The 16,605-nt window shown below is 44.1% G+C and overlaps 1 protein-coding gene across 1 annotated transcript in view; it reads right to left on the bottom strand.

Moving 5' to 3' along the window:
* OGFOD3 (2-oxoglutarate and iron dependent oxygenase domain containing 3) overlaps positions 1 to 16,605 on the bottom strand; it is a 211,575-nt gene that overhangs the window by 151,993 nt on the left and 42,977 nt on the right. Inside the window, exon 5 of the mRNA XM_088468928.1 lies at positions 582 to 646. Coding sequence (XP_088325054.1) covers positions 582 to 646 — 65 coding nt within the window. The remainder of the gene's footprint in view (positions 1 to 581; positions 647 to 16,605) is intronic.

Here is a 16,605-nt window from a genome sequence, read left to right as displayed (position 1 = left end):
GAAAGTGAAAGACATAAGAGACAGGGGAAAGCGAAAGGCATAAGTGACAGGGGAAAGTGAAAGGCATAAGAGACAGGGGAAAGTGAAAGAAAAAAAAAATGAGAAATTGTGAAAGCGAAAGTTACTGTCCAACACTGCAATGAATCTATGACTAGACATGTATACGTGAACTGAATTTGCTATTCTTTTACAGCTATTTCCAATGTAAAACTCCAGTCATAATTCTACATAAGTGCTGAGAGAATTGCACATCTCAGTGCTTTGACAGTTGAGTCAGCTGAAGCTGTTTGGGCTGTAAAATGGCAATGCCTTCCTCACTAACAAAATTCATCAGAACATTTAAACAAGCCTGACTAGTCTGGTGAGAAAAATGTGGAGACAAAATGACATATAAATAAATAAACAGTAAATCACATTCAGTGAAGGAAGAAAATGAAACAGTAGCTTTAGAAAATAGCTAAGGGTGGCGAAGACAGTAAAAGATTTAAATAACAGTGTAAAAGTAAAATGTGTGTATGAGTGTGCTGCATAGAAAGCTTGTGAATCTCAGAAAATAAGAAAGTTGGAAAAAATTTTCTCACCGATACATATTTACAAAATTCCTTCCCATTGACAGTGCTCCAGAGTGCAGGTCTAGAATGGATGCCTGGAAACAGAGAGAGAAAATTGCTTAACACTTTACCCTATTTAGAGGAAAACCTGTTATGCATCATATTATTTCCATTAACACTCCAGCTTTAACATAATGACTGTGTACGACAAAGGCTTCTGGCTAACTGGGCTATGTCACAGCTGGTGTCCCAGCGTTACCCGTTTCAGGCGTCGAGGCAGGATCAGCAGCAGATGATTGCGGCAGAAACCATAGAAGCAATATATAGCTCTTTCTCAGGGATTTGGGTAGCAGTGAGAACTGCCTTTAGTGATGAAGGACAGCAATGGTTAGCCGAGATTCAGCCATGTGGAACCCAGCTGGTCCGAGTGACTTGTAGAGTCGATCAGGAACCGGAAGGAGCAGCTTAGATATTGTAGCTGCTATAAGCAATGAGTAGTGAAAATTGTCATGCTGAACAGAGGTGGACCGGCAGGAGTACTTGCAGAGCCGGACTGGAAACGGCAGGAGTAACGTGCAGAGTCGGACTGGAAACGGCAGGAGTAACTTGCAGTACCGGACTGGGACCGGCAGGAATACTTGCAGAGCTGGACTGGGACCAGCAGGAATACTTGCAGAGCCGGACTGGGATGGCCAGGAATACTTGCAGAGCCGGACTGGGACCGCAGGGACCTAGAATAGTAACTAGCACACTGGAAGAGTGCAACAGCATAACCTGTTACACCACAGAAAGTAACTATTGTTCAGGCACTAAGGCCCTCATTCAGACCTACTCACGAGCGGCTGTCCGCTCGCAAGTGGGTCGATGGTCCCCACTGCGCATGCGCACGACGGAGGGAGCTCCGTCGTGCGCATGCGCGAGATCCGACGAGCGAAGGACTTTCCTTCGCTCGGAGTGTCTCATCAAAGGGGACGTGCTGTCGATGGTGACTGACAGCACGCCCCCTTTGGTGGGCGTGCCGGGAGTGTGCCTGCCAGACGGAGGCGTTCCCAAGGGAACGCCTACCGTCTGAAGCCGGCCCCACTGACATCACTAGTGATGTCAGTGGGAGTGATTTTGGCTCTGATAGAGCCAAAATCACTCCTGGCCTTGCGGTTGAAAAACCCAACCGCAGGCTTTTGCTCGCAGTTTCGATGGTCGCGATGGTCAAGACCATCGCGACCATCATCCTGCACGCTCGTATATGCTGTGGGTGGTGACCCACAGCTATACGAACGTCCAGGAGGACGCTCCATATTAATGGAGGTGGGCCCTGATTCAGAGCGAGCGCTCTGGTCAGAGCGTCCGGCTCTGAATCAGGGCCTAAATGCTTTCAATGCAGGATACTTATACCCTGGGGCAGGCAGGGACTGGCTGATGCAGTCAGGTGGTCTGGTGGCAGTGCTCTGAGTGGTGGAGGAAAGTCAGGGGACTGGATCCAACAAGGCTGCACCTATACACAGTTTACGAGGGAATTCTGGTGTGCAGCATGTTGTAGATTTGTAGAGGGAACAGCATGCACAGAGAGCAATTGTATCTATAATCTCTGTAGCTCAAAGCCAGCACTACTATTTGGACTACACCTGCTATTCCAATAAGGACTTTGCAGAGTTCACAGACAGGAGGAGGCTCAGGTGGATAATCAACTTGGAAGTAATAGCACAGTCTAAATGCACACACTGGAAGTGTTGCAGCCTGCATGTCTGAGCAGATCTCCCAGGCAACTAGAACATCCAGATCCACAGGTCAGATGGCAGGGGTAAGTCACAAGACAAAACAAATGAAAGAAATAGTCAGGATCCTGACAGGCTACATCAGGGATGGGGAACCTCAGGCCCGGGGGCTGTATAAGGCCCTCAGAATCATTTGGTCTGGCCCTCTGAGCTTTTTTCTGCTAGCCTCATCTGGCGAGCAGGGTGCCTAGAATGGCACACTGCAGCCAGAATGTATTTAGCAGTGACGCCTGAAGCGCCCTTCAGACGGTCACAGCGCTGCTCTTACAGCTCCCCGGAGCTCCCTCAGGATGCTCAGGGAATTGCTGTAATCACCGGCAAATGTGGCCCCACCCCGTGTGGTCACGTGGAGGGGGCATTGCCTGCACTGGCCCACGAATAATGTTATATATATCAAAATGGCCCTCGGCAGAAAAAAGGTTCCCCACCCTTGGGCTATATGTAGCTTTGAAATACTTTCTTCACCAGCTGAGGAAGATTATTGCTGTATATTTGTCCTGCATGCACCTAACATACTAGATTTAAGGCTATAACGATGGGGAAAGGAAGTGTGTCGACCTATATATTTGCACTTATGCAAACTCTAAAGTCTAAATCATCCCCTTACAATAACAATAGGTGTATAAGTTTAAAGTCAATGTTAAACATCTTCCCTGGACTATATTCTTTGTTGAACTATAACTCAGAACAATCATACAAAGAAGAAGAAAAAAAGAGAGTGGAAAAATGAAAAATCAGATAGGGTAATAAAATATGTTATCACTAAAGCAACGTACAGTATGAAGGTTTAAAGGATGGTAGTAAAGGAAATAGTAAAGGAGGTGGAGTAGGAATACTACTGTCCCAATCTTTTACATACACAGTTATTCCACAGGTACCGTCCCTTACATTTACATCATTTGAAGTACATTCTATTAGGACTTTCACTCCTTTCTCACTGCGCATTGCTGCTATCTATCGCCCACCTGGACCACCCAATCAATTTCTGGAACATTTTTCTGCCTGGCTCCCTCACTTCCTATCCTCTGACATCTCCACCATCATCATGGGTGATTTCCATATCCCCATTGACAGTCCATAATCCCCTCATGCCTACAAACTTCTCTCCTTAACATCCTCCCTTGGCCTCTCCCAATGTACTGACTCCTCTACTCATCAAGATGGCCACTGCCTTGATCTTGTATTTACCAGACTATGCTCAGTTTCTGATTTCACCAATTCTCCTTTCCCGCTCTCAGATCATAACCTTATCGCCTGCACACTCTCCTCCATTACGTCAACCTCAATGCCAAGCAAATCAACCAAACCTCCTAAAACCCGCAGAGATATTAATGCTATTAATTTTGAACAACTATCCACCTCTCTGCAGCAATCACTCTTACCTATTTCTAATTTCACTTCTCCTGAGACTGCTGTATCACACATGAACCAGACCCTAGAACTAGCCCTTGATGAAGTAGCTCCAGCAACCCATCACATTCCGCGTAGACTTAGATGTCAACCGTGGCATTCCAAATTCACAAGACGCCTACAAAAACTCTCACATAAAGTAGAACGTCAGTGGCGAAAGTCTCATACTCCAAGTGACTTCCTCACATATAAGACTATCTACCACTCTTATCGTAATGCACTGGATAATGCCAAACAGACATATTTCCAATCTGTCATCTCTGCCCAAGCCTCTAACCCCAGGTAACTTTTTAATACATTTAAATCACTACTTACCCCTCTGTCACCCAACCCGCCTGCTACTATCAGTGCACAAGATCTTGCTACCTATTTCAAGAACAAGATAGATAATATCCAAAATGAAATGGTATGCACTTCCTCAGCCAGGCACTTGTTCAATTCACTACCTGAACCCAGTGACATGTTCTCATCATTTGACCCCACTAATGAAGATGAAGTATCTACATTCTTCTCATCCTCCTACTCTACTACCTCTCCTCTTGATCCTATGCCCTCACAAATCAGTAAAGCTCTGTCTCCTGTGCTCATCCCACACTTAACTAAAATCTGTAATCTCTCTTTCTCTACTGGTATATTTCCATCACTATTCAAGCATGCAGTGATCACTCCTATTTTGAAAAAAACAAAATTCTGACCCTAACACTCTCTCAAATTACCGTCCTATCTCCCAGCTACCTTGCCCCTCCAAGCTACTGGAGAGACTTGCCTACACTCGCCTCACACACTTTCTTAACACCCACAACTTATTAGACCCACTTCAGTCTGGCTTTCGCTCCCAACACTCCACTGAGACAGCACTGACTAAGGTAGTAAATGATCTGGTCACTGCCAAGGCTAAAGGCCATTATTCACTTCTAATTCTTCTAGATCTCACTGCTGCCTTTGACACTGTTGACCACTCTCTCCTCATACAAACACTACAATCCCTAGGTCTTCAAGACACAGCCCTTTCTTGGTTCTCATCCTACCTATCTAATCGCTCCTACACTGTTCGCTTCTCTATTCTACCTCCACTTCGCTACCTCTATCAGTGGGAGTACCACAAGGCTCAGTATTAGGTCCTCTGCTTTTCTCAATCTATAACACCTCTCTTGGCAAACTAATTAGCTCTTTTGGTTTTCAGTATCATCTGTATGCGGACGATACTCAAATTTACTTATCCTCCCCAGATTTGTCACCATCCATGCTGGTCCGTGTCACTGACTGTCTCTCTGCCATTTCATCTTGGATGTCATCTCGCCACCTCAAACTTAATATATCCAAAACAGAATTAATTATATTTCCACCAGCCAATTGTAGTTACCAACCTGATATCTCTATCACTGTTGACAACTCGACAATCAACCCCACCCCACAAGCTCGCTGCCTAGGTGTCATCCTTGACTCTGAACTGTCTTTTGTTCCCCACATTCAATCTGTCTCCAAATCCTGTTACATACATCTAAAAAACATATCCAAAATTCGACCATATCTCACGCAAGACACTGCAAAAACTCTAATACATGCACTCATTATTTCCCGCATTGATTATTGCAATAGTCTGCTTATTGGTCTTCCCAAAAACAGGCTCTCCCCACTACAATCCATTTTGAATGCACCTGCGAGGTTGATCTTTCTCACCAAATGTTCAGTGTCTGCTGATCCACTCTGTCAGTCCCTCCATTGGCTGCCGGTCTTCTACCGTATTCAATTTAAAATACTTACACTCACGCATAAAGCTATTAACCAAACCACACCAACATACATCTCTTCACTTATCTCAAAATATCTTCCAACCCGACATCTCCGCTCTGCACAAGATCTGCGTCTCTCATCCCCGCGCATTACTTGTTCCCATGCACGGTTACAGGACTTTTTTCGGGCTGCACCAACCCTGTGGAATGCCTTACCACGCACAATAAGACTTTCCACTAGTTTCCAAACATTCAAGCATTCTCTAAAAACTCACTTCTTCAGACAAGCTTATCAGATTCCAGAACCGCCCACCTAACCTTTTTATAGCATCCCTATCTAACTCTCTTCTCATAGTAAACACCCATCACATCTTCTCCTTCTTCAATTTTACTTCCTTCTAACCCTAGGCCAACTTTCCAGTGTGATTGGATCATACAGCCCACCAAGAACATCTGCAATCGGGCTGGACCAATTTGCAATATATAGCACCTATCCTTGTGTATCAACACCTATTTCCCTACAGATTGTAATGTAAGCTTATGAGCAGGGCCCTTTTACCCTTGTGTATGTGTCTTACGTATGTCATGTATGTATGTCTTTTACAACCCAGTAAAATGTTAATGTTGATTCAAATTGTAAAGCGCAACGGAATTTGCTGCGCTATATAAGAAACTGTTAATAAATAAATAAATAAATAGAGGATGGCTCCACCCAAAAATAACAATGGGGTTTAAGCAATGTAAGAAATAACAGAAAGTTACACAGGAACTTGTATTTGAAAACTTGTTATAGTCAGGAATCCTTTATACTATTGCTGCTGTATGGTGATTCTATATGCAGACATTATCATATGTTTCTTCCTACACTGCTTAGACCAGTGGTCAGGGAACAGGGGTAAATTACCCCACATGGGGTAAAAATGAAATTCCTGGGGGTAATGGACGGACAGCCAGGCATGCATATGAATCATTCTATAATATAGAATGATTCATATGCATGCCCGGCTGTGCCGCAGGGAGGCTCTAAGCCGGACGCCCGCTGAGATGTTATTACCAGCAGGCGCCCGGCTCCTTCCCTGCAGCGCCGCGTTAGCCGGAAGCTGGAGTTCTCTTCTCAACTCCAGCTTCCACCTCTCTCCATGCGCACTATGGGAGAGAAGTCATGACGTCTCTCCCATAGTTCTGAGGAGCAGCCGGGCGGACAGGACGGTGGCGGATGCAAGAGCGGGGATTAAGGTAAGTATTTTTTTTTTGTACAAGCGGCATTATTTGGGGGCACTACTACAGGGGCATTATATTGGGGCACTACTACAGGGACACTATATGGGGGCACTACTACAGGGGCACTACTACAGGGGAATAACTATGGGGGCACTACTATATGATTTCCTTCCTTTCAAATCAAAGGGGTAACGTCAACGTATCAAAATATAGTTTGGGGTAAAAGGTAAAAAAGTTCTCTGACCCCTGGCTTAGACCAACATTCATTCCCCATACTGATCTCATACGTAACTTCTCCTCAGTCTCACGCTATGTAGGTTTTGATCCTTGAAGTTCTGACAATGTCAGGAAAACCATAATTTTCAAGGATTGGTAATTTGTAGCAACAATATGCAAGTTGCCTGTTCATGGAGTACAAACAAACAGATAAATTAATGCAAAATGTATACCTTATATGTATATTATGAAAGATCAAATCACATTTTTAAAATAAGTAGTGGAAAGCCTTTTCTAGTTAAATAAAACAGAGGTCTCAGAGCTTTGTTCAAAAATGTTTGAATAATTGCTTGATAAAAATGTGCACGTCTTGCTTAATTAAACTAAATACTGGTGGGACTTTATAAAGTTCCACATAAACAGAGTCTGCACCTGAATGCATAATTGCATAGGGCTGATGAGAATATATTTATTGGTCTGTATGTTTACATCCGTTGTGCAGTTTATAATATCGGAGTCAGCTATTTAATCTGTATATTTGTTTTTTACTCATAATTATATCACAGAGACATTTACAGAAATAAAGTGTTTAGGAGGACTGGCACTGCTGGGCTGCCCAGCAATATGCTAAATAGAACAATTTTTAGAAATAGAAGCCAAAAAAATAACATTAAAAGTGTCATAAAAAAGCATAACTAAAATGGTTATATTATAAATAATGAATGTCATTATCATAATGTCCCGCTAAATTATTGCATTTTTAACATCTTATCTTTTGCATTTATATTATACTATTTTATATATAGAAGCAAAAATTCCACATCACTGGTTATCCAGCACACAATGTAGCACACGTGCATGATACACTTTATAATGCCATGATGTAGGCTTGATAAATCATGTGCAGGCTGCCCAATGATGTGGATGTTTTGCTTCTATATAAAATTTCTCTGCAGTGAAGCTACTATGCCTGTGAAGACACCAAGCATGTGGGTGCAGACACTTCTCTACTTATTCCTTTGTATGCTGTATGTATCAATCACCTACACTGTTTTCCTTCACTTATCAGGTTCTTCATTTGCCCTCAATAGATTGCTGCTGACTTACTATGGAACAGCCATTGAGGGGTAGCAGTCGGGAAGCCGACGGACGTAATCCCGACCGCTGGCTTCCCGACAGCTCAATCCCGGCAGGGGTCTAATGACAGGCATCGAAATCCCGACACCTGTCATTAGACCTACACCGGGAGCCCGACACCCGGCTTACCGATCGAAGGTAAGCTGGGCGCCGAGCCAGACAGCCGCATGGGGGCGAAACTAATTGAATACTGCCCCATGAGAGCTGATGAGCTCACCTACGGAGAAAGTACAAAAAGTGGTGGTGAGGTCAAGGAGAATGAGCAGAGTAATGGCTCTTAGATTTGGCTGCAAAGTAGGTAATTACTGACGTTAGTGAGAGAATTTTCTGTAGAGTGGAGAGGACAAAAGCCAGACTGAGGTGGGTCAAGCAGTGAGTGGGAATAAAGAAATGTGTAAATGCAGTTGTAGACAATATACTTTAGGACAATATAAGGAGATGTTAAGAAGAGTTCCCAAATTAGGAAAAAGCCTGCACCAGTCCAGCGAGTCTCTGCTTTAATAAGTCCCATATACCAGTTCAGCAAAGCCTTGATAAATAATCATTCTGGGTCCAAAAATGCCATAGGACCCAACAATATTCCACAGCAATACTTCAGTTACTTTGTTATATTCATGTCGAAGGACCTCAAAGAAATCACAAGCTAGGAGCTGACAGGCAGACTGGCAGACAGCGAATTTCACAGGAACAGGATAAGCACAGAGAACTCCCTCTCAGCTAGGCTGAGATACACGATGCACTGACAAAGAAGGAAGGCACTGAACCTTCCTAAATACCCCATGCCGTGCTGTTACTGGCCGGAGGGAACATGTGACTCACCAGGATTGGCCAGCCGCATCACATGGCCAGAAGGCAAAATGGCAGCGCCCATGCCAAACGGAACGGAGACGCCGCCAGGCCTTACCAGCGCAGAGTGACAACAGGCCCGCACAACAACGCGCGCAGCCAAAGCCCCCCGCCAGACACCAGCTCCGCCACCAGACAGCACGCGCCACAACGACCTCACAGGTAACACCCGCCTAGCGCCATGCTGAAATACCCTGGCCGTGACAGTACCCCCCCTTTTGGGGTGGCCTCAGGACACTCACCAGGCTTCTCCGGATGGGCAGAATTAAATCTCCTGATGAGCGTGGGAACGTGGACATCACAAGCATCGGTCCAGGAACGTTCCTCTGGACCGTAACCTTTCCAGTCCAGCAAATACTGTAAATGACCTCTGCGTAGACGAGAGTCCAAGACCTGGGCGACCTCAAACTCAACTCCTCTCTCCGTCTGGACTCGAGGAGAAGCAGGTAGAGCATTATGGAACCTATTCAGAACCAGGGGCTTTAATAAGGAAACATGGAAGGAATTAGGAATTTTTAGGTATGGGGGTAACTGTAAACGATAGGTCACTGGATTAATGACTTCTGTTATGGTGAAGGGACCAATGAAGCGGGGTGCAAATTTCATTGAAGGAACTCTTAGACGAAGATTCCGGGTGGACAACCAAACCTGGTTTCCAACTTGCCTGGGTCTTAAAGCGAGAGGATGCCTTCAGCAAATCAGACCGTACTTGAGTCCAGATGGCAGCAAAATTCCGCACCATGTCCTCCACGGCCGGAACATCAAAAACAGGCAGGCTTCGGAATTTGGGAACACGAGGATGAAGGCCATAAACAACCTGAAATGGCGTTTGGTTAGTTGACGAGTGGTAGGAAGCATTATGTGCAAGCTCTGCCCACGGCAGCAAGGCAGCCTAATTGTCCTGGGAAGATGTCATAAAGATTCTTAAGAAAGTCTCTAGATCTTGATTAACTCTCTCAGTGCAGCCGTTGCTTTGCGGATGGTAGGCCGTGGAAAAGTTTAACTTCACTTGAAGAACAGAACACAAAGCCCTCCAGAATTTTGCAGTAAACTGCACACCACGGTCAGAGACAATTTCAGCAGGAAGGCCATGAAGACGAAATATGTGTTGAACAAACAACTGTGCCAGGTCAGGAGCAGAAGGTATCTTCTTCAAAGGTATATAGTGGACCATCTTAGAGAATCGATCTATTACAACCCAGATAGTATTGAAACCTTGAGAGACTGGCAGGTCTGTGACGAAATCCATGGAGAGATGCGTCCATGGACGTGATGGAGTAGGTAGTGGAAGCAATTCCCCAGCTGGAGCTTGTCGTGATGATTTATGCTGGGCACAGGAGGAGCAGGAAGAGATGAACTCCATTATATCTGCCTTCATAGAAGGCCACCAATAGTGTCTTTTCAGGAACGCCAAGGTCTTCCGAGTGCTTGAGTGCCCTGCGAAGCGAGAGGAATGTGCCCAAGTGAGAAGCCGCTTCCTAATTCCGGGGACACAAACGATTTTCCTGTAGGAGGCTGAACATGTAATGCGGCGAAAACTCTTGATTCCAAGACAGGGGTATTGCTTTGATTTTCAGATTGATCATCACAGAGGAGAGATCCAGATAGGGCATCAGCCTTCTGATTAAGTGCTCCAGACCGGAAGGTCAGGGTGAACTGAAACCTGGCAAAGAATATTGCCCAGCGGGCCAAACGAGGACTCACACATTGAAGGTTTTTGAGAAATAGGAGATTGCTATGGTCCGTAAATACAGTAAATGGAAACTTAGTGCCTTCTAGCAAATATCTCCATTCCTTCAACGCCAACTTTACAGCTAGTAGTTCTTGCTCACCTATGGCGTAGTTCCTTTCAGCAGGTGAGAATTTTTTAGAAAAGAACCCACAAGGATGGACTCGACTGTCCTCATAACGTTGAGACAAGACTGCTCCCACAGCTTCAGATCATGCGTCTACTTCCAACAAAAAAGGCCTGTCAAGATCTGGTTGTCGAAGAACAGGTGCCTAGATAAAGGCCTGTTTTAGAAGATGAAAAGCAGACTCTGCCTCAGGTGACCATTGGGCAGGATTAGCACCTTTGCGGGTCAAGGCTGTAATGGGAGCCAGCAATGTAGAAAATCCCTTAATGAAGCGTCTATAATAATTGGCGAAGCCCAACAATCTCTGGATGGCTTTCAGTGTCTGAGGTCGGGTCCAATCCAGAATTGCTTGTACCTTCTTCGGGTCCAATTCCAAACTGGAGCCAGAAATTACATAGCTGAGAAAAGGTACACTGGGCACTCCAAAGACACACTTCTCCAGTTTGCAGTAAAGGTGGTTCTCTCTCAAACAGGTCAAAACTTCTTTAACATGTTCATGATATTTAGCTACAAAGGATGAAAAAATCAGTATATCGTCCAGATAGACAACAACTGAAACATATAACAGGTCCGTGGAAAATCTCATTAACGAAACTCTGAAAGACAGCGGGGGCGTTGCACAATCCAAAAGGCATTACTAAATATTCGAAATGTCCATCTCTGGTATTAAAAGCGGTCTTCCATTCATCGCCAGCTCGAATACGAATGAGATTGTAAGCCCCTCTCAGATCTAACTTAGAAAAAATGACAGAGCCTTTGACCCTATCAAACAACTCAGTAATCTGGGGAAGAGGGTATCAATTCTTTACAGTAATGTCATTAAGGCCTCGATAATCGATACATGGTCTTAAACCACCGTCCTTCTTGCCAACGAAGAAAAACCCAGCTCCGGCAGGTGAAGTAGAGGGGCGAATGAACCCCTTTGCCAGGTTGTCCCGTATGTACTCGGTCATGGCTTGAGTCTCAGGTAAGGACAGCAGATAGGTACGACCACGAGGTGGTATCTTATCAGGTATCTAATCAAATTGGACAGTCCCATTCCCTATGAGGTAGGATATTTGCTTGCTGCTCAGAGAACACGTCGGCGAACATCTGATATTCCTTGGGAATGGCAGAAGAAACTAATGGAACTGTATTTCTTACAGGTCGAATTTTTGGAAGACAGGATTTCTGACAGTCCATACCCCATGACAGAATCTGCATAGAACTCCAATCTATCCTGGGATTATGTTGACGCAACCAGGGTAGACCAAGAACAATTTCTTGATAGGCCTCTGATATCACCAGGAATTTTAAGGACTCAGAATGAAGTGCCCCAATTCGGACCAATACTGGTTGAGTCTCCTTGGTGACTATCCCGTTAATTAGAGGGCGTCCATCTATAGAGGTCAGAGAGATGACATGGTTGAGAGACAAACAAGGAATCTGAAATTTATCTATGAAACTAGACGTTATGAAATTTCCGGCTGCTCCCGAGTCAAGTAGAGCAGTAGCAAAGACAGGTTTGGGTTTAAGATCCAAAGCAAGGGTAATCGTGAAATCTTTAACGTTTGGAGATGGGCTCATAACTCCTAACTTGATGTCTCCAGGGTCAATTAGGATTTGGCATTTCCCGTTTTACGGGGGCAGGAGATCAGCAGGTGACCGGACTCTCCGCAGTACAGACAGAGGTTCTTTTGCATTCTTCTCTGACGTTCTTCTTTGGAGTGGTGTGTATGATTCACCTGCATAGGCTCCTCTTCAGTAGGAGAAGGAATGGGTGGGTAGAAATAGAGGGGGCAAATGACCTTTGCCGGTCAGTTCTGTGTTTTTCAGCCTGACGTTCCCTGAAGCGTAGGTCAACTTTGATACACAACAAAATCATGTCATTCAGATTAGTAGGAAGCTCTCGAGTGACTAGATCATCCTTTAGTCTGTCTGACAACCCATGCCAGAAGGCCGAGGTGAGGGCTTCCTCATTCCATTTGAGCTCTGATACTAAAATTTTATATTGCACGGCATATTGACTGACAGGACGGACCCCTTGTCTCAGTGTCATGATGTTTGATGATGCTGATACAGTACGCCCAGGTTCATCGAAAATCCTCCTGAAGGATGACACAAAGCCTGCGTAATTATCCAGCAGCGGATCTGAGCAGTCCCAGAGTGGGGAAGCCAATTCCAAGGCCTGGCCGGATAACAGAGAGACTATATAAGCCACTTTATTTCTTGCAGTTAGAAAGTTGTCAGGCTGCAGGGTAAAATGTATGTCACACTGATTTAGGAATCCTCGGCAGAGTTTAGGGTTGCCGTCAAATTTACTTGGTAAAGGAAGATATAAGCGGGGAGATGATCTGCCTCCTGTATTCCCAGACGCTGATGCGGATGTAGTTGCTGGTACTCCAGGAGTAGAAAAGGAAGTTTGTAAACTATCCTGTCGCTTAGACATCTCTTGCAGGAATTGAGCCATCTGATGCTGCATGTTTTCCAGATTTTCGAAACGACCAGAAATGCACCGGAACAAATCCACTCCTGACTCCTGATCCGTGGCCGGCTCCATGGGGCCAGTGCAAACTGTTATGTTCTGGGTTGTTTGTGGACCCGGGGTGGCAGCAGGAGCGATCACAGAAGCGGGTTTGAATATAAAACTAGGTTTTTTAATATGTGCTTGAGTAGACATAAAATATGGCAGTAAATAAAAGTCCAGGTATATATAAACGTGCACTAGAGTTCTGTGGTAGGAGTAATGGGTTAATGTCCAAGTAGAAACAATTAGAACTGTCCAGGTGTGCAGGTAGTGAGACTGGAATAATCAACCAGGTATGCAGGTAGTGATACAGGAAAATAATAGCCAGGTATGCAGGTAGTGAACTAAGGCAAATGAGCAGGATGTCAGCAGGCTCAGGCACTCAGGTATGGGCAAGGGTGGTGGAGGAAGCAGGGTAGTCCAGCGGAAGCTAGGAGCTGACAGGCAGACTGGCAGACAGCGAATGTCACAGGAACAGGAAAGCACAGAGAACACCTCTCAGCTAGTCTGAGATACACGTTGCACTGGCAAAGAAGGAAGGCACTGAACTTTCCTAAATACCCCATGCCGTGCTGTTACTGGCCGGAGGGAACATGTGACTCACCAGGATTGGCCAGCCGCATCACATGGCCAGAAGGCAAAATGGCGGCGTCCATGCCAAACGGAACGGAGATGCCGCCAGGCCTTACCAGCACAGAGTGACAACAGGCCCGCACAACAACGCGCACAGCCAAAGCCCCCCGACAGACACCAGCTCCGCCACCAGACAGCCCGCGCCACAACGACCTCACAGGTAACACCCAAGTAGCGCCATGCTGAAATACCCTGGCCGTGACATATATATCATAAGTCATTTATTAATATATGCTGCTTCTGAATTACAACATGCTTCATGTGTGAATCAGGCTGCATAAGGAAAGTTATAATTTATAATTTTGTCATTCAGGTATGAGTCAATAGCACTATTAAATGCATGGCACACTCCGCAATAATGAAACAATATTATTGCATGCTATATATCTTTGTTAGAGTAATCAGCAACAGTAAAATAATTGCAATGATTCATGTACTCATGTATTCAAAACAAATATATATTTAGTATTTTTATTGAACGAATATCAATCAGTCGTTGAGTCACTGTCACTCTTGGTAGTGTATCATAATGTAGAAGAGTACAGACTTCAAATCAGTTTTGACATTTAGGTATAGGTCAACTGCTCTATTAGATGCAAAAGTATCCACAATTGTAGTTATAGCAACACATGTTTCTTGTGATAATTCCCAGTTGCATATACATTGAGTAGCCAAATTATTATGACCACCAGGTGATTTTATGCAAAGTAGCTATGTACTGTTCATTGAGAGGCCATCTGATTCAAATTATCCGTAATATGTTGCACTGTTGCGCGTCTGTGCGACTAAACCAGTCTGACCAATTCCGTCACGCTCCAGTAGAAGTTTACGACCACAGGCCTTGTTGCGCTCAGAGCCAGTATTTGTCTGCTGGTCCACACTATGTACACTTTAATAACTGCTGCCCATGAACAATTCACCAGTGCAGCTGTTTTCATGAGTGATACACTTCATTAGTCTCTGCATGTCTTCGTTCTTATACAGATTCAGGCATCCTACATCAGCATTATCTGTGAAATAGCTACTTTGCATAAAAACACCTGGTGGTCATAAAAAGTTGGCTAGTCAGTGTATTTCAAACATTTTGCATAGCTCATTTCGTTTGCATAAGTAGTGTATATTTCTTGCAATAATTAACAATGATATATTTAGAATATTCAGACAAGAAAAACCTGTGTATAATACAGTAGGCAACTCAGTATGCGGTAAGTGTTAGCACATTTATTTATAGTGCTGCTCATACATAAAAACATACAGGTAATATAGCGTTTCCTACAGTGTTACTTTGTTGCCAAATGGTGTTCATGTGTAAAGTGGTAGAATAGTAAAACACACAATAGCTTCCTGCTGAAAACTTGCAATAAAAAGTTTACACTGGAAAATAATTGAACTGCTGATGAAAGAACGGCACAGGTGGTGTTTATGGACAGGGTAAGAAGTGGGTGCCAATTCTGTCCCTATTGGGTGTTAGATGATCCCTAGTCTCTAGTGACTTTAGGTAATGGAAGGGCCAAATGCTCCCAGAATGAACAGGCACACCACTGGAAGGAAGAGTGTTACCTTCGAATTGTGTCGCAGTGTTGAAGTGATTTGTGCTGAATCCTGTGTCAGGTAAGGGATTAAAATCATTTAAGTGAAACTCGCACATTGACTCGCGTTTCGCCATAGAGGTGTATTCACAATAGCTGACAAGCATATAATTGATAGAGGATTTGCTCGTGGGCGCACAAGTTGTAGTCAATTTTCCAGAATGGATATCACCATAATCCAAAATATATAGATAGAAAAGAACAAATACAGGAAAAGACAATAAAAGGCGCTAATAGACAGTACATGAGTGTATACACAATGTTAATACATCCCTTGATAATGTGACGTCCTGCTTGTGAGATGTCAACTTATAACTCATGAAGATTGGGCTGTACCTATACATCATGGTATCTTTTGACACTACCCACTACCTGCTGGGTTCAATTGGGTTGTGTCAAAAGATACCTTGATGTATAGGTACACCCTAATTTTATTGTGAGTGGGGTATGCCATCATATGTATTGGATAAAACAAAGCCATCTTTTATTGAAAGAAATTACAACACATTGTCGTTTTTCAACACTTTATTTTTTCACATATCGACTGAGTGAACTTCAAGGAATCATTCAAAGGAGGAGTTATAAGTTGACATCTCACAACCAGGACATCACATAATCAAGGAATGTATTAACATTGTGTTATGTACTATCTACTAGCACCTTTTATTGTCTTTTCCTGTATTTGTTATTTGTATTCACAATAGCTGCCCAACCAGGGAAATACTGTTGTGTCTGATTATAGTTTGAGCCAATCATGTCATGTATGGATGATTGGCAACACTTGAGACCAATGAAATGATTTGTCTGCCTGTGTGCAGGGGGCTGAATAACGTGGCTAACTGACAGTCCTGTAAACCTATAAGGTTGGTCCTGACAGAAACAAATTGAAAAGTGGGTCCATAGTACATTGACATTTATTGGAGTCAATATAATTGAAACGTAGAAACCAGGGAGCTATGATTAATATATACCTTAGCTGCAAGAAGCTAATATACTGTAAATGGTGAGTAATGCGTAATTCATAATAATTAGCTTAGCGACATAGGCCCCGATTCAGAGCCGGACGCTCTGACCAGAGCGCTCGCTCTGAATCAGGGCCCACCTCCATTAATATGGAGGTCCTCCTGGACGCTCG

Source organism: Taudactylus pleione, unplaced genomic scaffold (genome assembly GCF_031769625.1).
Source record: "Taudactylus pleione unplaced genomic scaffold, aTauple2 ptg000012l, whole genome shotgun sequence".
NCBI lineage: Eukaryota > Metazoa > Chordata > Amphibia > Anura > Myobatrachidae > Taudactylus > Taudactylus pleione.
Note: the sequence above shows the minus strand (reverse complement) of the source record. Positions and strands in the feature narration are given on the sequence as shown.